This window comes from Numenius arquata, chromosome 6 (genome assembly GCF_964106895.1).
Source record: "Numenius arquata chromosome 6, bNumArq3.hap1.1, whole genome shotgun sequence".
NCBI classification, from domain to species: domain Eukaryota; kingdom Metazoa; phylum Chordata; class Aves; order Charadriiformes; family Scolopacidae; genus Numenius; species Numenius arquata.
Window position 1 is genome coordinate 41,736,922 of NC_133581.1, and position 25,410 is coordinate 41,762,331.

The 25,410-nt window shown below is 41.0% G+C and overlaps 1 protein-coding gene across 1 annotated transcript in view; it reads right to left on the reverse strand.

Moving 5' to 3' along the window:
• LOC141465869 (transmembrane protein 263-like) overlaps nt 1-24,231 on the reverse strand; it is a 196,419-nt gene extending 172,188 nt beyond the window's left edge. Inside the window, exon 1 of the mRNA XM_074149551.1 lies at nt 24,147-24,231. Within this exon, the coding sequence (XP_074005652.1) occupies nt 24,147-24,216 (70 nt within the window). The 5' untranslated portion in view covers nt 24,217-24,231. The remainder of the gene's footprint in view (nt 1-24,146) is intronic.
• Between the last annotated feature and the right edge of the window lie 1,179 nt (nt 24,232-25,410).

The following is a 25,410-nucleotide window of genomic DNA, read 5'->3' on the forward strand; positions in this document are numbered from 1 at the left end:
ACCCTGCTCTCTTTACATCCCCTCTAACTCCCCATAGGAAGCACTGTCTTCTGGTGATTTTGTTAATGGGTAGCAAGTTTATCTGATGTTCAGTCTTTTATTAAAACTTTCTAATTGCTTTTAATTTTTCAAATCAATTGAAAGAAAGATTGATGGCTAAAAGGATAAAAGTCAGAGAAAAAAAAAAAAAAAAAAAAAATCTATCTTGTCCAAAGGCAACATACACAATTAGAAATACTGCCTCAAAAAGAGCCCAGTACATCTGTGTGTTCAATCAGGACACAGCCCTAACAGTGGTGGAGCAGAGCTCCTAACTTCTCAGCACGGCTGAGTAGCCTAGAGACTGAAAAAAACCCACAGTGATTTTGTTGCAGGGTTAAGATTGCACATCCAGCTTATGACTTAGCTATCTATTTCTCTGGTCTTTAAGAAATACTACGAGTCTATCTCCCAGACTCACCTGTGTATGCTACTGCCTTCCAGCACCAGCTGGTATCATTACCTGCTAGGCTGTAATTAAGTTCTGATCCAAAATTGTATTTTAAAAAGGACAGATTTCAACCCACTGCCCCCTAAAATGCAGTAAGGTGGAGGCACCACCACCATGTTATCGGTAGTCAGGGGGCTACTGATGCCTCAAGTGTTGCACCACCTTAGAAGCACCAGTCCCTAAGGGCAAACTGCCCTGAGCAGGAGAGGCCAGCTAACACGCGTGTGTACTTATTCGGGATTTTTGAATCGGCGATAAACACACACCATTCCCCTAGGAGCACTGCAAATGTATACAGCATATGGCACAACATCCGCAACAGAGATTTCAACTCTTCAGCTGAGGAATATCAACATTTTCAGGGTCAGAACCAGATCCAACCATCCTGAACAGCTTCAGCCTTGCTCCCTAAGTACCACCATAAGTTCTCGGCTGCTGTGGCAGGGAGCTGTTTCCCAAGCTTTCCTTTTAAAAACAGGGAAAAGAACTGCTTGAGAACTGTATTTATATCAGCTTCCTTATTTTTAAAGGACCACAGCCATCAATCTGCAAGCCTTCTGGAACTACATGCAAGGCATTAGACCTTCTAAGTTGCTTTGGCCTCAGTTTCTTTTCTCAACTGGAGGAACGGAGGGATCTGCAGGCAACACGAACATCGCTAGGCTTCCTTGAAAATCTGCTACTGACACAACATTTTCTAATATATCTTTTTACTTCCACATGCAGATAATTGTGTTTACAGCTCTCAGTCCCACAAATGGGAAAACAATTTCAGCTGTTCACACACACAACAGAATTTGCAAAACACTGCACATCTGACTAGAGTAAAACGAAAATCCCAGACCTCTCACAGATGTTTGACTGGTCATGCCAGAAAATATCTTCTGATCTCTGAATCTGACCTAAAACTTCATTTTTGCAATCTTCTGTCTTCAACTGCTGTGGATGCCTCTCACCCTACATCCCTTTGAGAAATACATCAAGGTGATCGACTTTTTTGTGACTTTCAGACCATGTGGTGTTGCAACAAGAAGCAACCTTTAGAGCAGGCACCAGTTTGTCTGATTTATATTCACATGGTTATGTCACCAACCACATCTTTCTGCGTTGTTTCTGCCAGGAAAGACAACAGGGAGAAGAGGGGAAGTAGGACAGTAAATGCCAGACATCTGACAGAAGTCTTTTGTCTAGTATTTTTTTTTTAAAGTCTGGAATTTAAATAATAAATAATTCATAAAAATAATTTAATTTATTAAAGCATTATTTATTTAAGTAATAATGAGCTTAAAGCCTCTCCAGATCTTTACTAGTACAATACTGTATTTTCATGACATAGATGGAAATCGTGGAACCACTTTTGATGCTATGTATTTAAATGTCACAGCTTCTGTTTATTGTAGTTTTTAAATTAGAGCAATCACATCTACTTTACTTTTCAATCACGGAGCGGAAAAATGAGCACAGCCACCTTACCTTATGAATTTCTGTGGCTAAACCTGCAACACAGAAGCTTAAACTATTTTGACAAAAGCAGAAGACATGACACAAACCAGTTATTTCAGGAAAGCTAAAGAAAAACATCATGTTTTCTTTGGTAAAACAATGTTCAGAGCCCCTCTGAATTCTTTGACCCTTATTCATGCATAGACACTTCATCCTTTCCCAGTAATTGCTCTTTGAGATTCAATGAAAAGTCCGTGAAGCCAGAGAAAAAGTGATAGGACACCAGTAAATGAAGCATGAGTCATTATCATCTGCCATCACTCAAGCACATGAATGCGAATGCTGGCACAAACCTAGACATTAAATGCATGGATGACACTGACTCATGGGGTGCAGAAGTTAACCATCAATGTAGTCATCATACTCTCTATACTTCAAGCTTCAAGTGCACTCTGCAATAATGAGATTCTTCATGCTCTAGACAAACTCAGCAGTGGAAGGCCTGAGGCTTCACATTAATTCAGCCTCTGTCAATGCCTTAAAGAAGAAAAAAAAAAAGCAGACCTACCAATCTTCAAATCCTTTCAGCGAGAGCCTCAAAAAGCTTTAAGTTTATTCTACCTTTTACCCTTCCAAACCCACTACAAAAGCAGAACCAAGTAAAGCAAAGGGGCGTGTTAAAAAATAGATCCTTCTCCTCTGTAAAAAACACCAAAACACAAACTCCTAAACAAACAAAAAACAAAAAAACCCTCACCTCTTCCTTAATATCATCTCATTCCAGAATGAAACATAGGAGAGATTCAAGCCTAGAACAGGTCAAGAAATAAATGTGAGGCTGCGGGAAACGAACACGGGTATATTGGCGATTGTATTAGTGCACGCGCAGTCATACCTTTCAAAAACATACTTTTTCCTGATACTAAAGGGAAAGTAAAGTTTTTGTAAGACGGGAAAGAGGAAACAGAGGGTAAAATTCTGATGCTTTTCAAGTCAGCGGAAGTTTTGAAATCAACTTCAAACGGATCCACTATTTAACCTGAAGAGAAGCTAAAATGAATGTTTAAACTTATTAGCATAAAAACGTTGTAACTGTTTCTTTGGAAAACTGTGGTAACAAATTCTGGCTCACTGAAGATTGCTACTATCTCCTCTATCACAACTCATTAAAGATCGAAGTGTCTGTAATTGAACCATAAATCTCCTTTGTTCTTAGAGAGATTGACTGAATAAAACAAAACAGTAGATATTTACAGGGATATACTTAGCAGTAGCAAAACAAAATATTATTTCAAAGTAAAATTATAATCATCTTTCATTAAAATCCACATCAAGAAAAAATAATGAAAGGAAGTATGAAGAACATAAAGAGGAACAGCTCTAAAACTTGGGAGTCCTTGGGTCCTACTCACAGTTCTTAACAATAACATTGATACAATTAATAATCAATGAATTAATAACCTTTGGGAAAAAGGGATTATAATCTCTACTTGGAAAGTATCCAAGGCATTCTGAAGACTACTTTAAATTAACACATGCTTCCTGAGAAACTCTCTCAAGAACATCTTCTAATTTTGAGTCACTGAGGTTACCCAGTGACTAAAAGTGACAGAAGTACAACCAGAAGACAGAAAGGTAAGTTCTGTGAAACAATACTCAGTAGTAATGGTCGGGGTAGGCCCTGGGAGACTGGGTGAAGTTCCTGGTAAATCTCTGAAAACAACAATATGAAATTTTTCATCTCTTTCTACACTTGGAATCAATTACCTGACCTTGCAGAAGTAAGTGTAGGTTACTCTCTGCCTTCTGAATTTGTCCAGTAACGAGTAGGAGGTTTCAAAACGACGATGGGCACAGGGGCGCTGCACGCTCCAAACCAGTTCAGTGACATGGGGATGAAAGTCTCCCTCCACCTCATGCTGAGGAGTGGTCACGGGACCCTGCTTACTCGTAGCAACGTGTGTCAGTTCGGGCAACGGCAGCGTCAAACAACAGCCAGAAGACAAAGCTTTCCAAGACAAACGCAATTCATTATGCTTTTCTCAAGAGCAGGCAAGTGGAGTGCAGTGGGACACAGAAGTGCACAACAGCACGGGAACTGTGGAAAACAACAATTCTTTTGAGGACCCGCAAATTTATAACCCCTGCATACGATTAACTTAATGACTCTGAGCCACTGCATGAGACCAAGAAACACCAACTAAAATCAAGCACCACAGCATTGTTAATTTTTGCTCTTTGCTTGAACAAACAGTATGCACAGTGAGAAAACCTTTGATGCCACTGATTATAATAAAGTCCTACCGACACAGCTTAGCTGGGCTAGGAAGAGCCCCTCTCAAGTAGCTCCATTTTTGCTTCTCCGACTAAACACAAAGGGTTGCTGTACCAAACACTGCTTTGCCCTGCAGCATCCCTTCTGAAGATATAAAAGGACCTCATCGCTCATTGTGATTGAGGACTGTTGGGAGAGTTCATGAAGAGCTGGGGCTGCGGCACCACCAGCATGCTGATGGCCTCCAGCTCTGTATTGCCACTTCCACAACGACAGAAATTAAGAACCAGTGGTGTTGTGTCTAGTGGGACGTGGAATCTGGAGGACTGGCTAGCTGCAGTTAGCAGAGCTAGAGGAAATTCCTAGAAGGGTAGATGTAACATACCATCAAGCAAAGGCTGACTGCTTTACATAAAATACACGAGCAAGGATTTTTTTGGAAGTTAAGAGTCCGGAACAAAGGCAATCTTTATCCAACAAAACAAAAACCCCAGCTTCACATTTTACACACAAGGTTCCTCCCTCCAAAATAATTAGTTCTGTGCTACTTTCTAATGTTCTCACCTCTGACATGCAAGACAAAGGCTTCAGTTCTTGTATCCAACAACTCCAGCAAGACACCTACAGCGAAACAATTTAAAGGTACAACTCAAGTACGCTGGTACACGTCAATGGCCCCAAACTTTACTGCAGCGTCTGCGATAGGTAAAATATCGATTTTCCCTTTTCAGCACAGAGGGGTAAAAAGCCCTACCACAGATATTCCCTATTATTTCTGTAAAGACTATCTTTGCTCTCCTTATACTGTGAGGGTCATAGCCTCCCTGTGGAGATGCCTTTATGGCCTGTGTAAAATTAAAACAGGGAGCCTAATGGGTCTTGTTAGAGATTAAACAGGCATGCTGATATCTAGTTCAAATTGAACTTAACACCTTGGGTTGCTCATGTCAATTTTCTGAAACATGGGGAAAAAAGGTAATTGTCAATTAATGAGACCATCGACTTGGGGTTGGTGGAAATCAATAACATGAAGCAATATGAAGCTATACAATCTTAATCAGTATTCTATAATGAAAAGGCTTTTAGACAGCTACACAGAGTAATTGGCTGTTCCCTTGTGGCCCATCCTCTAAGCTATACAATAGTCCAATTAAAATATAATGTCAGTAGCAACACAGTTGTTTGTTTTGTGATTTGTTTTTTTTAATATGCACTAGGTTGCATTTGCTAAATCAAAAGTTGCAGACACTGCAACAGCATGCACAGAACCATAAAACATGGATCAAATGTAAGGGATCAAATACAGGTCAGATAGCAGAGTCATGCATCTGAGGCTTCCAATTCACTACCTTTCTAATTATATATACCAGCTTGACCATAGAATTCATGTATCTTTGGTTCCACCAGAAAAACAACATTGCTCAAGTAGAAACTCCTCTTTCCAACATCAGTTGTAAAATCCTCTCAGGACAATTTCACATCTTTCACAGGAGAAATGAGACCGGTTTGCAAATAAACCTGCTTATTGCCACCAAGGAATAAGAATCCACATCATCTTCCAAAGCCAAGAAAAAATCAGAGCTTTTGAAGAGGATCAGAAAGGCTGGATGGGTACAGCAGTAGAGACCATAAGTCCAGGAAAACTTTTTCAACCACTTTCCCCCCCATCATGATTTATGCTAAAATGAAAGGATTGTATCAAAACAGTCCTGTTCAGTTACAAGCGCCACAGAAGTTCACAACTGGAAGTTAAAGACCTGCTGCAGACAGCACGCCCAAATGCATTAGAAGAAATGTCCACATTTCCTTACCTAGACCTACCTAGAGTTCATTACTAATTAATTCTTAGACCAGTTTCGCCTACTAGAAAATGTATAATACAAGGTAAGATACAAAATTTATTAAATACTTGCACTGCACCCTGGCTACTAAATAGCAGAGCAAATTATAGAGGTTTTGGTTGGTTTTTAAATGATAAACTATCACATTGCTATCTTGAGGACTGGGCAGGCTGCCCATGCTAGAAATACGTTTTAGATCATAATCTACCCAAACATCCTCCTCTTAATCCTAACAGCTTAATGGGAACCAATGAAGCATTTAACAAAAAAAAAAAAAACCCCCACAAATTATTTCTTTGACAAGTTAAAAGTTAAACTAGGTGATTCTTTCTTAGTTTGAGAATGTCAGGCCCAGTATCATAAGCAGGTGGTCATCAAGACCCAGAGAGGTAGCTTGGTACTGGAAGAATGAATGGCAGAACTGGAAATTAAGCTGTCTGGTGACACACCCACCCACCCCAAAATCTGTGAATGAATAAAATCATTATATCCCAGTAAAAAATTCTGACCGATCAAAATTCTGACTGAAGCAGGAGGCCTTCGTTTCACTGAGGTTGCTCTTCAGCACACCTATAAAACATATTAAGTGTTACACAATAAAACATATTGTGCATTTCCATAAATGCAGTAGGTAGGTTGGAAACTAATACTACATAGATAAGCAGTTCTTAAAAGGCTAATTTTTTAGCTAATGTGACAGAAGTGACCCACAAAACATTCAAGCCACAGAAGACAGCAGATTAAGTATATCCACTTTAAGAGGGAGAAAAAAGAAAAATTCTTTTTAATTGTCTCTGGGGGGGGAGCTGGTTCCCCCACGTACACTTAGGCAGTACCACAAACTTGAACATAAGAAGTTCCATCTAAACATGAGGAGGAACTTCTTTCCTGTGAGGGTGGCAGAGGCCTGGAACAGGCTGCCCAGAGAGGTGGTGGGGTCTCCTTCTCTGGAGACATTCAAAACCCACCTGGACACGTTCCTGTGCAACCTGCTCTGGATGGACCTGCTCTGGCAGGGGGTTGGACTGGATGATCTCCAGAGGTCCCTTCCAATCCCATATCACTCTGTGATTCGTGCCAGTGCTTTTCTTTTTTTCGTAGAACCGCACAAACAGGATTTTCTTTTCTCTTTTAATGAGAAACAACATTAGGTTACTACTTTCAGGCATCTAGATGCCATGATCTCTGATACAGCAATGCCAAAGAAATACTGTAGGGTTAGCAGAAAGAGGCAAACCAAAGAAAAAATGCTGTGCTTAGTAAGGATTAAAATTCCCAAGGTGATTTCAAAAGATTATTTAAGCCCTCTGAGAAGGAAAAGCATGGAAGAGTTGTCAGCATTCCATTAACAATGCACTTATTATCCACCATCAGCCAGAAATACTACAGCACTTGGCACCTTGTTAGTATCAGAATCACTCATTGGATTACAAATAGATTTCCACCCTCCAAATTGAAGGGAATCTTAAGCTTTAGGAGCATCATAGCACTGGACACAGCTGGACACTGTCACCCAGGCCATTACAGTTTTAACAACAAGCTAAGCAGCAGCATGGCTACATTTCAGAAAGACTGGAAAGCTGCATTCAAATAGCAGCGTGAAACTGTTTAATTAAGGACATTTTTTAAAGAACTATTCAACTTATTAAATTTAATGTCAGACTTGAAATTAAATACCTAAATGTATTTTTTTAAAAAAAAAAAAGCGCAAGCTACTTTAGTGTCTCACAGTACATCTCAGCTTTATCACAAGTTCCATATAGACAGAAGTAAGGAGAAGGTGAAGGGCTGGGGAGAGTAATCACCGCAAAAATCAGCAGTTCTGGTTTGGAGACTAAATCTGGTGGAAATGATTCAGAGCGCCACAAATCAGCCACCACTTTACGGGGAAAAAGGGAGATGAGAAGCAGAACTGGTATTATAGAGAAACTATTAAAAACGCAATAGCCCTTCAAGGAAAGGACATTTCTGTAATGGCTATCCCTTTTGTCCCTTTAGAGCCATTCTTCTGGGGTTTTACACAATTAAAAAAGCTTCACTGATATTGGAACATTTACCAGCTCTATAGCTTCCTTATTTGTTAAAAAGTGTACAAACCCTACAACCTAGTGGAACATTCAGAGGGCTTATTAAAGGTCAGCAGCAAACAGTCATGAAAGCAAAGAGGTGGTGGTAGATTACCTTTTGAAAGTGAAAGGAAAGAATCACTAAAGATAAAGGGGGGAAAAAAACGTCAGAATTCCAGAGGCAGCAAGTGGCACAAAGAAATTAAACCATCCTATTCTGCCAAGCATCCTCCTTCTTCTTCTGCAAATACCAAAGGTTTTATCATGCAGCTGTCAAACACCAAGACATTGTTTATCATGGAATAGGCAAGTGCAAAATTCAGTGGCAGAATTTTCATATTGTGTAATGGTATATTTATACAAATACAGGGAAGCTCTCACTATAATTAAATTAAATTAATCATTTTTTAAAAAAAATCACACAGGACCTCCATTAATTCTGATTATGAAATCCAGTATATTTGACATCATTCCCCTGTTCATTTCCTAGGATGCCAAAGTCTTCTATTTTTAATAACAGCACAGCAGACACTGAAGGGAGCAACCAGTCTCCAAAGACCCACTGGAAACTTAGGGGGATCCTGTGAAATGAACAGAAAAACAGTTTTGATTTGGTGAGATAAATACAGCAATAAGCTGGGTCTTTTTTGAAGGGATTACTAGTTACAACATTTAAAATGTGTGTCATTAGAGAAAAAATCCCTAGACATGAGAAAGGCAACACACAGATTTCGTTTGGAGCTAAGGACTTGATCAGTTTGCCTATGCTGACATATACTAAGTTATCATCACTGAGGTCTCCTCTGCAACCAACCAGGCCTGAATCCTGTGAAGTCACCATTTGCCACCTTGGAAGAGAGAAAAGGAAAAAAAAAAAAAATCAATATATTATTTATTCATTTCAGCATTTCCAGAAAAAGCAGGCAAACTTTGGCAGATATCACAGGTTTTGTACAACAGGTTTACACCTGCCCATTTTAAAGACTCCTGAATGAAGAAGCTGAGATATCAAGCAAATCCCAAACGAGCCAGCAACAGACCTCCAAATCTACCACTGAAGCAATGGCTCACTGCCCAGGTACACAAGCCTTTTAAAATAACCCAACTCCTGAAGCTTTCTGCCCCACGGTATTTGCTTGAAAGACATCCTGGCTGGGATCCTGCATCTCATAAAGCAAATAGGTATCACAGACTATACCATTTCATGTTTGTTTTGGTCTGCAGTGTACCACAAGCTAATACCAATTAGAAACTCCAGCAGACCAAGATCTAGAAAGAGACACTGTAGTAGACTTCAAGCTTTAACTAAAGCAAGCTGCGGAAAAACAACACAAAGATGCACAGTCTACCTCAGCCGAGCTGCCAGTTCTCTGGAAAGCCCACAAGAATGTTAATCCAGCAGAAGAAACCACATTTTAGAGATTCTTTCCATTCACTGGGAATTATTACACTGAATTTCAGAAGGACCCTCTGAAGAACCCCATAGAGTATACTAGTGGCTACCCACTTTTGCATGGGCTTCACCTACTAGGAGAAATAAATGCTTCAACACCAAGACTGCATTGGCAGAAATGGTTTGTGAGACAGTTTTCAAAGCATTTATGTGCTGGAATCGCAGTTCAGCGTGTAAGCTGATACGGTTAACACAGAAAATTACATTGCTCTACTAAGGCCAGTATCCTCACCCCTTTCTCTTCCTTTATTTATGGATGCTCTGCCACCACTATGATATCTGACACATAATTTGGTTATTTCCTGAATATGTTTTTGGTCAGTAGCAAGGAACTGCAGAATAGAAGCACTGTCACCGTCTGTCCTGACATGAAACCTGCCTATATCCTCCAACAGACAGCCCGGCTCCTAATGGATGACCCTGGAATAGTCTGCTGACACGGTGACTGCTTAGTGACCAGACCCAGTGAGCAGCTCATTTGTGCTTGAAAAAACCCCTAGGGTTTATAAACCCCTTCATTGCAGTTTTTAACTACAGATGCTCCCCTCCTCTTACCCACCATCAGAATTCTAGGGTTCTATGGTTTGGTGTTTGTTTTTTTTTTTAAATCTCTGATGTTCACTGAAACAAGATTTCATTGTGTTTGCATATTTTGAAATACAATAAGCTGACAATGTTAATGCTATATTCTTCAGCATCAGTTCAACTATCTCATTCTTCCCTTTCTGTATTTCCCACTCTCGCCCCAAAGCCATCCATGAGGAAAAAGTAGTTGTGAAAACCGATCTGTCTGCAATATTTTGAAACAAAAGCTGAATATAACTGCCCCTTCTAAAGGACTGGCCATTACTACTTTCAAGGACATCCATGTGACAAGACAGTTGTACAAAACAAATTCAGCATATAAGGATCATGACAGTTGAAGAAGCTACAGATAGAAGGAACGTATCTACAAGCAAATAAAATTGTGTTATGGGAAAAAGAGCATGAGTGGGATTGGTAGGGGTGGGGATGTTCTTCCCTGCTTTTTTTTTTTTCCTTCCCCCTGTGAATTCTTTCAAGCAAAGCCACAGTTACTCCTTTTCCTTGCGATTTGGGAACATTTCAGTAGAGGAGTTGCACATACATCATGCACACGTTAGAGTGCAAGTCTGAAAAGGAAAATATTTCTTCAGCTAACTCTGTGGCTGATGGCTCCCTGCTCCTGTCAGTGTGGCAAATGGAGTCTACCACAGCGTACTCATCTGTACTGAGAGAGAAATTACTCCTGCCCATCAGTCACAGAATGGATGAGGTAAAAAAAAAAAAATCCATTCTCATGATGAATAAATCAGAGTTAAAAAAGGTCAGTATGTCTTCAGTGTCTGCCGGGGACAAACCTCATTTAAGGTTATTACAATTCTTGTCAAAATCTTGACCAGAGTCAGTTTACCTACTTCTTTCTTCCCTTCCTGTATTTCCTCCCTCCTTTTCCTAAAGTCACTGAGCTTCACACATATTTACTGCTTTATTTTTTAACATCACATTGTTTTCTCTAGCCATGCAGGGTATCTTGCCCTGTTACAATGAAAACAGCTTTAAGTTCAAATAGTGTCCACTCAAAACTTAGCACTGGAAATGCAAAAATACACGGAGTGAGGCTCACCCCTAAAACCTGCCCTTTAAGGAGTGTGAAACTCATAGTCGTCCAACAAGAGATTGGTTCCTACATCTGAAGGGCTGGACATCTGAAAGGGAAAATCTGACCACAATTTTTAGAAACAAGAGTTAAATCTGCAGTTAAAAGTTGTGCAATTTAAAGACCATTCTTCCCCTATTTATCAGTTATAGCAGCGCAGATATACCCTGGGTACTCCAAGTAGGGTGTAAGATTGTTTTCCTGTCAACTCATTACTCACAGATCCATTTTTCAGTGTGGCAGAAAGATGTAATTTAGTTCAAGTGACCATCTGAGAACAAGGGCCTGTTCAGGACAAAATGAGGGCAGGGGATGGTTGGCTTTTCTGAACTAAAAGCTTTCCCATGATCTCAAATCAAACCTATGACTACTAATGGACTCCAACTAGGTCCTTCCGAGAGGCTGTCAGAATATTTTTTTTCCAAGCTGTCCTCACCGGACCCTCCTTATCTCCATTTGAAGTCTTGAATTTTTTTGTGCTGCAGGAAGAGAAGTCAGGTGAAAAAACACTCTGTTCTTTTACTCTGAAAACACATTTTAGCCAGAAGCTACTATAAATTCACAGATCATTTAAAAGAACTGCTGATATGTCATAGAGACTCCAACTATTTGGAAACACTGTTATTTGTTCCATACTTTAAATGTCTTTACAGATTTCTCGTTCTGGCTGTAATTCATGACAGTAGCAGGAAAACGTGTATGTGTCCCCCCTCCCAGCAGTTCACTTACCGCTGCTGCTGTTTTCCCTCTACTCTAGTCACAGTCCACGATCTGCAAGCCTAAAATCTGTTCCTCTGGAGAAAAAATTAATTCCAAACAAAAGGACTAAAATCTCAACTTAGGAATTAGCAGGTACATTTAAAGATACTTTCTTTTTCCCCCCTGCACCTGCCTCAAAGGAAAAGAAAGCGGATACTGGTGTTCAGGAAGAACAAAATAGCTTTATGCACAGCCTGTTTACTCCTCCCCCAAAATACTTTCTAACAGATTCTTAGAGTCAATAAACACTCAAGGAACTACTCTGCTAAAGGACTAAATCAGCAGGCAAACGGGAAGAAAAGCATTGAGCTGTGAAGCTGGCAAAACGAGAACAGCCCCACCACAGCCACAGGAGCTGGAGCAACCACAGCTGGGACCATCAGAGCACTGAGGAGGGCTCACCTTCCCATGGATCTCCCCTCCAGGAGCAGCTAACGGGGACCCTTGCAGGCCACCCAGCTCCAGGCTACACCACATGATGCAGATCAGCAGCTCCAGACAACAAGATCTGTGAGATTTTTTTTTTACAAGCTTTGCACATCTGTCTGGACACAGGTCAGGGGGCACATTTTGCTCTAAGTGGAATGGAAAGTGCCCACTGAATCAGCAGGTGGTTTCTTGTCACGCTGTGAAGCACACTTCAGGTCTGAAAATAAAGCTAAGGATTGCCAAGACAGTTATTGGCACAGCAGCTATTGTGCCATGCTACAGTTTTCATTCCTTTGGATGTTTAGCACCCATAAACCTCATTCCTTGCCTGGGTACTGCTTCCTTTAACGACACTCTGCTGCTGACTGAGAAACGCAGAATATTTTCCACACCACGGACCCCAACAAGAGAGGCAAGGCTAAAAACCTTCCAGTACAGAGGAGAACGTGAAGGGAACTAGAGGGAAAAGAAGCTTTGCGAACTCCTCAAGTTTTATTTTTTCAAATAAATTAATTATGAAATAAGAAAGTCCAGACACATTCTTGATGTCCTAGAATTTAAACTCGTGGAAACAGCAAATGTAAGCTTGTGATATAATAAAAAAAGGTCATTCTATTGCACTAATTCTGTCAGATGAGCACAGGCTTCGGCCAGCCCTCGGCAGGCTCTGCCGGGCTGCCTGCAGCAGCACACAGCTCCCGGGGCGCAGGGGGATGGAAAATCCCCACAGCTAGAGAGCATTTTCATTCCAGAAGGCAGGAACATCACGCTACCGAGAGGTGCCCATAACCCCTGCGACTACTGCAGAGCCTTCTGCTTGGACAATACAACTCCAGTTTGCCGTCTGCCATTCCCAGATTTTGTCAGGAGTATTTTAACTGCACAAGGCAGCTGAAAAAAAAAAAAAATCTTTAAAAATAAACAGTGGTGAATAGAGGACGGAACTCAAAAGTCACTGACGCCAGATCCATACAGTAGTGGGTAAGACCTATCCCGGCCGAGTATCCCAGGGCACGCTGCTCAGGCTCCTCCCCACGGTGCACTTGGCAGTCGGGGACTCAATTTAGTTTTAAGTGTTTGTTTTTAATCGCACATGTCAGCATGCCGGGTGGTTAACTTACAATGTGTCACACAAAACAAGAACAAGCCTCCCAGTTAATCAAATACCAACAAAACGTCTCATGTCATATTAATGATACTTGGATGGGAGCCAGGAGGACTAAGTTTGAAAGCCAAGATCCCTCTGCTTTCCTCACTATCTTAATTACTGTGCTACACTGAAGTTGCTAGAAACACAGGCATCAAAAGATGACTTCCTACACGCTATCACAAATGAGGTTTTTAATGATGCCTGCGGTTGCACCTTTCTTCCTCGCTAAAATAAGGAGGAAGCCAGGAGAGCCCCACGGCACATACTGGACCCAGAACCTGTCCTTGGGTTCCATACAAGCTACAGGCTTGGCTCAGCCGCACAACCCTGTCCTCCCATCTCTGGTCCATGGGAATGACATGAGCATGAACTCACTCCAGTCACGTTCTCCAGAAAGAGGCACAGCCTCTCTCAGGATGCTCTGCTGCCTTTGTGCTAGGAACCAGCCACGCGTGGCCGTGCAGTGGGGCAAAACCAGTAACGTGGAGCCAGGTCTGAATGCAGGAATGTCTCCTTCAGTAGCTGTGTGGGCACACATTAAGCTTAAACCAATGACCAAGCTGTGTTTTAATTACATCTGGGTTCAGCTAATCACCTTTTAAACATCTGCAGATCGCACAGAAAACAGATTGCTTTACATAACATAAAGGAGATTTTTAGGCAATATTCAGACTTGGTAAATGTGGTTTTTTTCCTTTTTCAACATAAAGGTACAAGATCCATAGACTGGAAGCACTTACCCACTTCTAAATAAGTCAAATATTTCAAGCAAAACACAGCCCGCAAGACGCTAGGAACAAAATACTGCAATAATGGTAACAATAACATTCTCAAGCCATAAAAACACTAAACGAAACTTGCAGCCTCAATTTTCATTTCCCTGAGCGAGCTCTAACTTTAACATATTGTAATAACTGTTACAAACTGTAACAAAAAATAATTGTATTAAATCTTGGGGGTTTGTTCTTTGGCTTTTGGAGAGATGAGTGAGAGGTACGGGGCACTTTATACAATCACACTTTCCAGTACTGAATACATACAAGTGGCTGGCTTAATCAAAAAGGATGACTTCACATAATTAGCTAGAATTCTTCCAATTTTGTATTCAAGGAACTTGAATAGGAACTTTTAGGGGAAAAAAAAAAGTAATAAAAAATAAAATCCAGAACACACCATCACCACCACGCACAAATCTCTGAAGAGGAAGGGGGGAGAGAGAAGGAAACAAACAACAATCTTGGACTTTGAACTTCTGCATAGGGCAGAACCTTTATTATTATTATACCTTCACAATAAAATTTAAGTTCCAGAAAGGTAAAAATAGTGGAAGTCAATAACCTTACCAGTTTCTTTCCAAGAGTCTTAAATGGATGAAGAGGTATTTTGGTGAATGGCTCACACAGCTACATTGCTAACTGTTCACCTCCTGCCTACCTCTTGAACACCTCTCACTTGTCCAAAGATCAGGTCTCAGGTGGTAGTTAATTATAGTTATTTGTAATAGTTCAAGAATATAAATCTGTTCTTTCTACTGTAAAGAAGATTCAAAGATACTCTTTTAACAATCCCAGATCCTAAGACCCTCTCACAATCCACAGAAATGTCATGGTCAAATTTTTAGCATTACTTGCAAACTGGATTTAGTATTTTGTATGAAAAATATTTATGTTATTTCCTTTTGGACATGATATGAAAAAAAACATTAATTTTTCAAAATATGAGACCCAAAAATATAAAGCCACCTAAAATTTTCGCAGCAGATGCACCTGACTGAATATTACATACCTTTGGCAAAAACGGAAGGCAGTACTATGTTAGTAGTACAGAGAGAGCACAACAAAGAAGACAGGAGTCAGCATAAAACTTAGCCTTAGCTAAACTCCTTCTGACCAGGCAAGTGTCAGCCAGATAGAAAGAGGCCAGATCCCCCCTAATATGCCAAAGAAGTGTATTACAGTGGCTTGAGAATCCTCCACATTAATAAGGAAGACGCATTTGTCTTCACTGTGATCAGAAAATCACAGCACCAGAGAATGGTTAGAGTTGGAAGGGACCTTAAAGATCATCGAGTTCCAACCCCCCTGCCACGGGCAGGGAGACCTCCCACTAGAGCAGGTTGCTCAAAGCCCCATCCAGCCTGGCCTTAAACACCTCCAGGGATGGGGCATCCACAGCTTCCCTGGGCAACCTGTTCCAGTGTCTCACCACCCTCACAGTAAGGAATTTCTTCATGATATCTAATCTAAATCTAAATAAATATGAGCACAGAATTACACACACACACACAAGTGCAAGATTTCTCTATAAAAATTACTCTAGAGTTCTACCCAATTTCAAAGCAGATGAAGATTTTCTTTTTCTAGAACACTATCCCAGAGGGCAAGAAAATTGACACAAACCCCCTCACTTTTACAGCTCATCCTTAAGTTCATAAACAGCTTTGAAAAGAAAGCTACTCTTCAAAATAAGATTGTTTTTATGATCCAAAATGATCTGTCCAGGAGAGGCCAGATTGGTGCAATCGTGCAATCACACCGATAATCAAAGTAGTGGCTCAAATTGTTCACAAACCGCTGAAATCAAGACAGGCAGCCAGGTTGAGACTACAGATGTTTATGAAATGTTAACTGGGCATTTCACTCAGTTCTGAGGCAGAATTAACGGCCTTATGTACCCACCGTATGATTTAATTGCCTGCTATAATACTCTGATAGTTTAGCAGTTCAAGACATCATCATTGTTAACACACTGATATACCGATTCAATTTCACTCCTGACCTGGATTTACTGCATTGCTCATCCTTATTTAGTACTTCAGACTGTAGTTATAAGTAAGTGAGACTTGCCTGGCTCTTTTGTTTTGTTTTTTTTTAGTCTATTAGGAACAAACAGGAATCGCTTTCTTTTTCAGCTTTAGAACAGGACTGATAACTGCAAGTCCAAGAGATTTATTTAAAAACAATTGGCTGCAACTCTATGTTAGTATCATCGCCCTTCGAAATGAAAAATACATTGTAAAAGAATATCCTCCTGCATTCCTAGTTTCATACATCTCTAATTAGTACATAAATGGTGACAAATGTCTGCCACTTCAGCCAGGTAATAATATACATTGCTTTCACTCGTGAAACTGAATTCTGTCAGTCCTGCGGTTCAAAACCCTATTGCTAGAATAAAACGCATTCACTCGGAATTGGTAAAGATGTTATCTTCTGACAGAGGCTTCACACTGGCCCTTTACCCTGAAATCCCTTTACATTTGGATGATGCACATCACTTACAGTGACTGTGCCACGGCAAAGGGTAAAACTGTCGTTGCCCCATCCTGTGTGCAAACACCCTCAGGGAAAACCAGACGGTTATTGACTCACTTTATACCGTTACTGTATTAGCAAGATCCACTGATAAAAGGTTTCCCACACTTAAGTTATGAGAACCTTTCTTCTGGAATCCGCCAGGCACTTGGAAGCTATTTATGCTGCCATTAACAGCATATGCCGTGCACACATACAACACTTAGTGACAGAATGATTTGCAGGGCATGGAGTAGGGTAGAGAAAAGGGATGCTGAGCTGTCAAAGTAACATCTCATTATATCATATGAAAATAGTGAAGAGGAAAGAACAGGGCAGAGGGAGAAGTGGAATAAAAACAATTTAAATAGCTTTCATGCTGTTTCTAGGAGACCGTGTAACGTAGCTGCTGAATGGAAGATGCCCGTTGTCAGTAGCGGGCACACGGCAGCAGTAACACAAAAGGGTTGGGGGAGTGAAAGAGGAAAAAAGGGGTGCACACAGACACTGGTTGAGCATTATTGCCATTTCACATTGATGATTTCCCCCAGAGAACAAAATTAAATAAAGTACAAGGAAGCCAACAGAGTCACTGGAGAATTTAAACAAAGAAGAATGTCAGCTTTTACTAAAACAATGACGATAATAAATTAAACAGAAACACAGTATTAGAACTTGGATAGATGTGAAAATACTTTACAACTCTGCCAGAAATACTGAGGTAGACTTTACATGGAAGACTGAGCTGACACTCCACGTAATTTCTTTTTGCAGAAAAAAGAACTGTTTTGGTCAACAGAAGAGTATGGCTGCACAGAATCTGTGCCTTAAAAAGAGACAGATGATACTGAAATGTTGCTTTTCAGCCTCAAGCCATTTACAGAAGTAGCTCAGGAAATGTTTTTACAGATGAGAGGACACGCCAGGTACATAAAGTCCCAGCTCCAAAGAACAGACAGCCTCATTGCTAATTTCTTTCTCTGCTTTTTAAGAAACCTGCCTTTCTATTTGAACTTATCTGACAAGTCCAATCACCTCTTCAAGGACTCAAAAAACCCAAAAACCCTGACAAGTTCTATATCAGGCGAAGTTTTATATTATTTATAAATTATGATCACATTTTGTGTTTCAATTTTCACGTATTTTCTACCTCTAAAAGCTTAAAAAGTTACAATTTGCTTTTTCATCATGCTCACTTATAAATAAAAACAGTCATTTCTGTTTCATACACAAAGAATACTGTGGTTCAAGGGAGGTCAAACTACTCGACTAATGCCACAGAATAAGTCAACAGTGGAGCTAGGAATAGATTAGAGCTGTCCCAGTTCCCAGTCTTGTGCTTTAGTTACAAGACCACAGAACTGCCGAGGTGAATCCAGGCTGAGAACGTTGCCAACTGGCTATTAGACAAAAAAAGCAGATCATTTAAAGAGCTCCTCTGTAGAAGGATTTGTCAGTTGGACCTCACCAGGTAGCACGTTGAAGAGAGTGGTTTGACTTGGGAAAGCAGAAGAGGGCTTAGCAGACAGCAATAGTGTTGCACTGCCAGCTTCACAGGACTTCTTGAAGATAGTCTGCTAGGACACACAGACACCTATGTATGCATGTAACAGATGACACAAAGTGCCACATGCCTTAAAACTGAAAGGAAAGAGAGTTGCTACTCACTGCATCGTTTTCCAAGGTGATTTCTTAGCGGTTATTTGGATATAGGCAGCTTGGAGACAAACCTACTGAACATCACTCGCAACAAGAGCATGCACCACAGGGTGTAGCTCAAGTTTGCAGCACTTAAACCTTGGCACTGCGCTTACTGCAGCAAACATTTGGCCCGACAATAAAACTTTGTCTCTGATGAAGACTGCTCTCTGTAAAGAATACTTTAGGCAAACTAATTGGTAAAGTGCCACACATTCATCAAAAAATGCATCTGTTCATAAAAATGTACTTTTTCGAAGTTAGACACCTATATCATGGACTTGAACTCAATGCCTTGCATCTCAGATGAGATGCTTGAACAGCCACGTTCTTCTGGCATCTGCTGGCTTCAAGAAATTGCCGTGTTTTCACAAAAAAATACCCTGACATTATCCCAGTCTAATTAATTTCAGAAAACTCAAGTACATGGTAGTACCTCAACTGAAATTTAACCATACTTTTTTTTTTTTTGACAGACATGTACAGATAATACATCTGGGTAAAATACCTGTATCCAAAGACAACCCTGAATAAGTGATCCACAATATTCCCAGATACTTTTGGATCAGATTCCCAAACTGTGGATAAGGGGTCCTAAAGCTTCCCAGAAAAGTATGCAATATACTTTTATCTTGCAGAAGATATAAAACAGCAGAAAAGGCTATATGCCTCCATGGAGACAGATTATAAGGCTCACACAAGATACTATGTTCTAAATTGGTGTAAATCATCTGATTTACAGTAACTATCCATGTGTGCTCTTTACCCACAGCAAGTGTAAAACAATTTGAATTAGGAACACCACAGTTATTTGGAAAGTAAATTTCCCAAGATTTGTTATATACTGCAGAGCTGCTAAGACCCATTGCTTTTAATAAAGCTTTACTCCACAAGGCCCAATCTGTCTGCAACAAAGGAGGAGCATTTCTGCTAGGTCTGAAAACCACGGAAGAGATACCAGATGGCTCAGACAAAAGACTCATGCTCATTCCAAATTGGTCATAGTAGGTTGGCTGATAAAATTTTAATGCTTAATATTTAAAGATCACGGAAGAAGGAACTGGTTTGTAAACTCCCAAGAGGGGCTACTGCTGTTAACTAATGACACAGCTTTTCAGTCAGACCACACCACCTTGCACTAAGCTTTGGTGTACTCAGTACTAGTTAGCAATGTAGGGCCAAAAGAAACTGCAGCCATACCCCAGTAGCTATCAAAGATGCATTACTGAAACGCATAACATTTAGCGGTTTGACAGAGTAAAGCTACTTTTCCCGTAAGAATTAGTGTAATAGACAGGGGATATAGGCAGCAACTTCAGAAAGAGACTTTAAACACACAGAGACAGTAAGAGCATCACAGAATGGTTGAGGTTGGGAAGGACCTCTGGAGATCATCTGGTCCACCCCCCTGCTCAAGCAGGGTCACTTAGCTCAGGCTGCACAGGACCACATCCAGACAGCTTTTTAATATCTGGCGAGAGGCTCCACAACCTCTCTGGGAATCCATTCCAGTGCTTGGTCACCCTCACAGTGAAAAAGTGTTTCCTTATGTTCAGTTGTGTTTCAGTTTGTGTCCACTGGCTCCTGTACTGTCACTGGGCATCACCGAGAAGAGCCTAGCCCAGTCTTCTTCACACCCTCCCTTCAGGTACTTGCATATATTGGTGAGTTCCCCCTGAATCTTCTCCAGGCTGAACAGTCCCAGCTCTCCCAGCCTTTCCTCACAGGAGAGATGCTCCAGTCCCTTAATCACCTTTGTGGCCCTTTGCTGGGCTCTTTCCAGTATGTCCATATGTTTGTCATACTGTGGAGCTCAGAACTGGACACAGTGCTCCAGCTGTGGCCTCATCAGCGCCAAATAAAAGGGAAGGATCGCTTCCCTTAGTCTACTGGCAACAGGATGCAGGAGGAGTAAGGTCAGGGTCAGTGATTCATCAAATAGAAGAGATCAAGATCTGAGTCGTCCAACAAAGGAGATGCTGCTGTTCCATAACTGATCATTTACAGAAGATTTAATCGTCAGATTTCACTGCCATCACCTTCCTTGGGTAATTTAATGGAAAAGGACAGAAAAGCAAAGCAGTGACAACAATTAACAGTGCACTGTATTAAATAATCAGCAAGAGAAGTCCGAAATAGTGGATAAAGGAACAACAGATATAGCAAGGTGTCGCTGTACCTGAGTAACTGAATCTAGTTCTCTCACTATGATCAGACTGCCATTTAACAGCAAACATCTGAGATGACATAGAATCTACCTGAAAGTAGCTCAGCGCTTGAACACGTGGCAGCACAGATCAGCTACTGCCGAGTCCTTGAGAAGAGGAAAGCATTTCATACCATTTAAAACAGACTCAACCCTCTCTGGAGCTCTCTGCCCTTCACTGTTTGGTGACGGTAACACGTAGCCTTCCCTGGGAAGTGTTAAGCACTCCAAATGCTAATTACTACTGCTCCCCCGCACTTGCCTTTTAACTGAGAGAAAAAAAAAAATAAATAAAAAGTATGTTAACAAGATCAAAGAGAAAGGAAAGATGAAGGAGGAATACAAAATAAAAACGCGAATTGGGCAGATGGATCAGGAAGTCAAGAGGTAAAATACCATTAGGGGATAAACAGCCTTCCTGCGGCAGAACGTGTGGCGAGCTCCCCTTTGTAAGGCCACAAAGTAGCTTACGGGAGATGAGTTAATAGGTTTAACTACTTTCCCCGCTTCCCGGGGCGGGTGCGGGAGCTGCGTGAAGGCGGCAGCGGCATTGCCGGGCCTGCAGCGCCCCCCCGCGGCCGCACGCCCGCACCGGGGACACCTCACCCGCCGCAGCTCGCGTTCTCCGCCGCGTCCCCAGACGGGGCACGGTGTACCAACGCCGCTAATGACAACGCATCTTCCTTATAAAAAAAAATAAAAAGCCCTTTTTAACACCTGAGATCACTTGCGGGATCTTGCATCGGCTGTGCTTTAACTCTGTTGACTTATTTAAATATTAAAAAAAAGTTAACTTCAACAGCAGCTAAAATAAACGGATTCAGCGTTCCACACATGCTAACCTCCGCCTCAGTTACCTTCCAGGGATTTCCTGGTTAATCTCCTTTTTAAAAATCACAAAACTTGCTCTTCTCTCCCATGCTGACAGGCTGCCACGCTGCACCTGAAGCCGTTTGCTGTTCTACACCACTGCGACCCGCACATTAACACTTACTCTATTTAGTTACGTACGTGATGGACTTGTAAAAAAATCATCCTTTTATTTGTGGAAGGCCATACCGCAACGCCACTCAGAAACAGGACAATCATTGAAGGGTCACCTTTTATTTCACTGCAATATTTATGTGGCACAGCGCTCCCGGTTCCCCTCCTTTCGAGAGGGGAGTAAACGCACCGTGCAGGCTAGGAAACAGTCACGATGATGCAACCTGGTGAAATAATGGATTGTGCTAGAACGACACGGGCTCTGGAGAGTTTTCCATCCCTTACACACTCATTACCCGACAACAAGCAGACACAGTCTCCAATTCAGAGATCCCAGGAACCAAGAGTGCAGCAGTCATGACAACACGGTTTATTTATTTATTGCAAAGCATTTGATTTAACTAGGAAATCGCTATCAGAAGAAACCAGAAAACAGTAGAAGAGGAAGAACAAGAAGATAGTACTGAACGGCATTTAGTAGTAAAAGGACTTCAGAGATCTGCTTCTTTCGTGGGATATTTGTAATCACTCCTGCAACTACATAATCCTTACAGTAATTCCAGTTGGTCTATGGGGGTTTTTGCCAGCTTCTAAGGAAGACTCCTGTTACTCAGCTCTACTAATAACACAGAGCCAGCTCTACATTCAGCGTCATCCTGATGGCTTTTTCAGGAGCAATTTTTCCACCTCTCCTCCCAGTCTCTGGTTTCAGTTGCACTCTCAATACCCCTCCTATTTTGCTACTCTTAACATCATTGTAAATTTAAAAAGTATGTACTGAGCTCAGACTTTAAAAGAGCTCACAGTATCTGCTGTACCACTGCTTAGCCACATCAGCTCAACTGTTACAGTTCTTTTTCTTCACCCTGGCAAAGTGGCCATATCCAAAGTGGGCACACAGTTCTCCCAGCCCACCCAACAAATCACAGAAGTGGAATATTAATACTGACATTTTTCATCATCATTCAGGCATTTTCAGTTATAAAAGCTTGGTTTGCAAAACCACTTAGCCACGTTGGGAAAAAAAAAATCCACCACCCTTCTGATTACAAAATCCAAAGTCCAAAAATCTAAGACTACTCCTGATCAACTGATGAGACAAAATGATGTCCTGTGTTTTATATTTCGGGATATGGTCCCTAGGATCACGTTAATCATCTGCTCAGGCTAGTGACCAGAATTCTTACTTCAACAGTGCGCTGTCATTACATGCTGATTTGGCATTACTTACAGGGGGCTGAGGAAAAAAAAAAAAATCAAGATTATATCCTCTGTGTGTATATATATACAAAAAGAAACCTGTCTTTCACTTACCTCTATGTACTGTAATTGCCAACAGAGAGTACATGAAATAACAGAACAAGAAATTACAACTTAATGAGAAAACTATAACAGAACGTTCAACAAGAAGTGATGGAGCAGCAAATTCCTAAAACTATCTACTTGGTTGATATTCCCTTTAAGAATGACTGTCAGCATAAATGCTGTATCAGCATCGTATTCTCTTAGAGGAAAAATATAAAACACATTTACGTTTCCTAGAGACGTGTCATGGTATTTTACCAGTAAATTGCTAATAAGAATCTCGGCACTCTCTGGGTTGTTTAAGCCATCCACAGCAATTATGAGTGATTGTGTTTTAAAAGTCACTGAAATGGAGACGAAGCTCAAAACGTACCATGACTTGCGGCAATGTTAGCAGCTTCTATTCAAAATAAAGCAATACCTATTTTGTTGCATATATAGAATGCCTGCAACATTTGCACAGTGGGAAAAATCCGTTCCCTGTATAAATCCAGGGCATGTCACTGCAAACAAGGTTTTTAATTAAAATTGGCATTTTTGAGCCTCCTACTGACTGACAGCATCTCACTGCCTCCTCCTCAGATGGCTAAACTGGCTTCCAAGAGAGATGGTGGAAAGAAACAAAATCACTAGAATACCTAACTTTGACAAGTCTCTGCTGGGGACAATTTCAATATCAGGATGCTGCAGAGAGAGGTAAGGAAAGAACAGGTAACTGCTTCGGAAGTCTTCCCTAATGAAGGCTCAAAACATCAGAAACAAGACGGGAGAGGAGGCATTATATTCCTAAGCCTACAGACAGAATAATCAAGCAGGCCAATTTTAATCAGAAACCGTATTGTTAAAGAGAATGCGGAACAATGTCCGCACCTCAGTGGGTGCAGCTTTCTTTGAATGCAAAAGGCTAGACCTCTGGCTTGGAGGTTAGTTCAGCTGTCGGCATTTACAAAGCTTTATCCCTCCCAGAAAATAGGCAGAGGTAGGCTCTCAAGTCAGATAGATAAATAAGACTTCCTTGGTCAAAACACTTTCCCTAATTTAAGGCAAAGAGTTTATGCTGACTGCTAGTACTGTACCTTCGGGAGGCTCTTCCCGCAGATGAGGAGGCAGTTCTTCACTTGTTGTCTCAGTTTCATCTTCCACCATCTGTGTTTCCAAGCTAGGTCCCTGCAGAACAGAACAGCAAGAGGAGGTAAATTGGAGAAAGTTCAGAAAGGAACCACAGAAATAATTACAGGATTAGATAATATGCCAGACAGTAAGGACACAAGGAGCTCGCTTTAGCTGATGAAAAAGAAAGCTGCTGGGAGATCTGTTTGCAGTCGAATTACTTAGAGGAAGGGGGGGAGAAAAAAAAAAGGAAAAGAGGATTTTCCAAGCTAGCAAGCAAAGCTACAAGTGTCTGAGTAAACTAAAAACAAGGAATTGAACGGTGAAGCTCAATTTCTAAATTGCTATTTCTAAAATACACAATGCAGTAACAAATTCAACCCCCCATTTACCAAGGGTAGCAGCAGATTCACCATCACTTGGAATTTTCAGGAAAAAAAAATCCAATCTTTGATTTGTCTTACCAAGACTAGATTCTGAAATGTCTGTGGCCTGTTCAATACAGGAGGAGGTCAATATGGGCTACACTAATGATCCCACACCTCATTTTGCAAAGGAAGACAAACCATACTGGTTTACAATCTTCTAACCCATCCAAGTCCACTGACCATGTAGTTTTCCCTGTACATGCATTTGTGCCTGCATGTGTAATGTTCTAAGTCAACCACTCCTGAAAAAGCTACCAGACTGCCCTCCAGAGTTTTGCATTTCCACTTTCCAGCCTTCAGGATCTTGGAAAGAGCCTGCAACGTTGCTGCTGGAAGCACGTGAGCAGAATTATCGTATTTGTAGACTTCGCATTCACTTGTATTTAAGGCTGCTGAACTGGCTTTGCACACACAATATTTTCATGACTTGTGGAGCTGTAAAAGTGTAGTTACTTTTTGAGTTTCAAGCCGTCAAAGAGGGGAAAAAAAAAACACCCAAATCACCATCTGCTTCTCCCCTCCCTCTTTTTTTTTTTTTTTAAAAAGAGTAACAGCAGATTAAACATTAGGCACAGCTAAAGAGCTCCTTAAAACAAAAAAAAAAACTAACCAATTTTCTTCTTTTGGAATACTAGTACAGTCAAGGGTGAAATCAGAAACTCAGCGGTCATTAGGAAATGAGGCTTTTGTGCACTTTGAAAACATGACTGGGTTTGTAGTATGAACTATCTGAAAATGTATATTAACGTATGCAGCTGGAAGGTTACAGAAACCAGCTTAAATACTGGTACACCAATAGCTT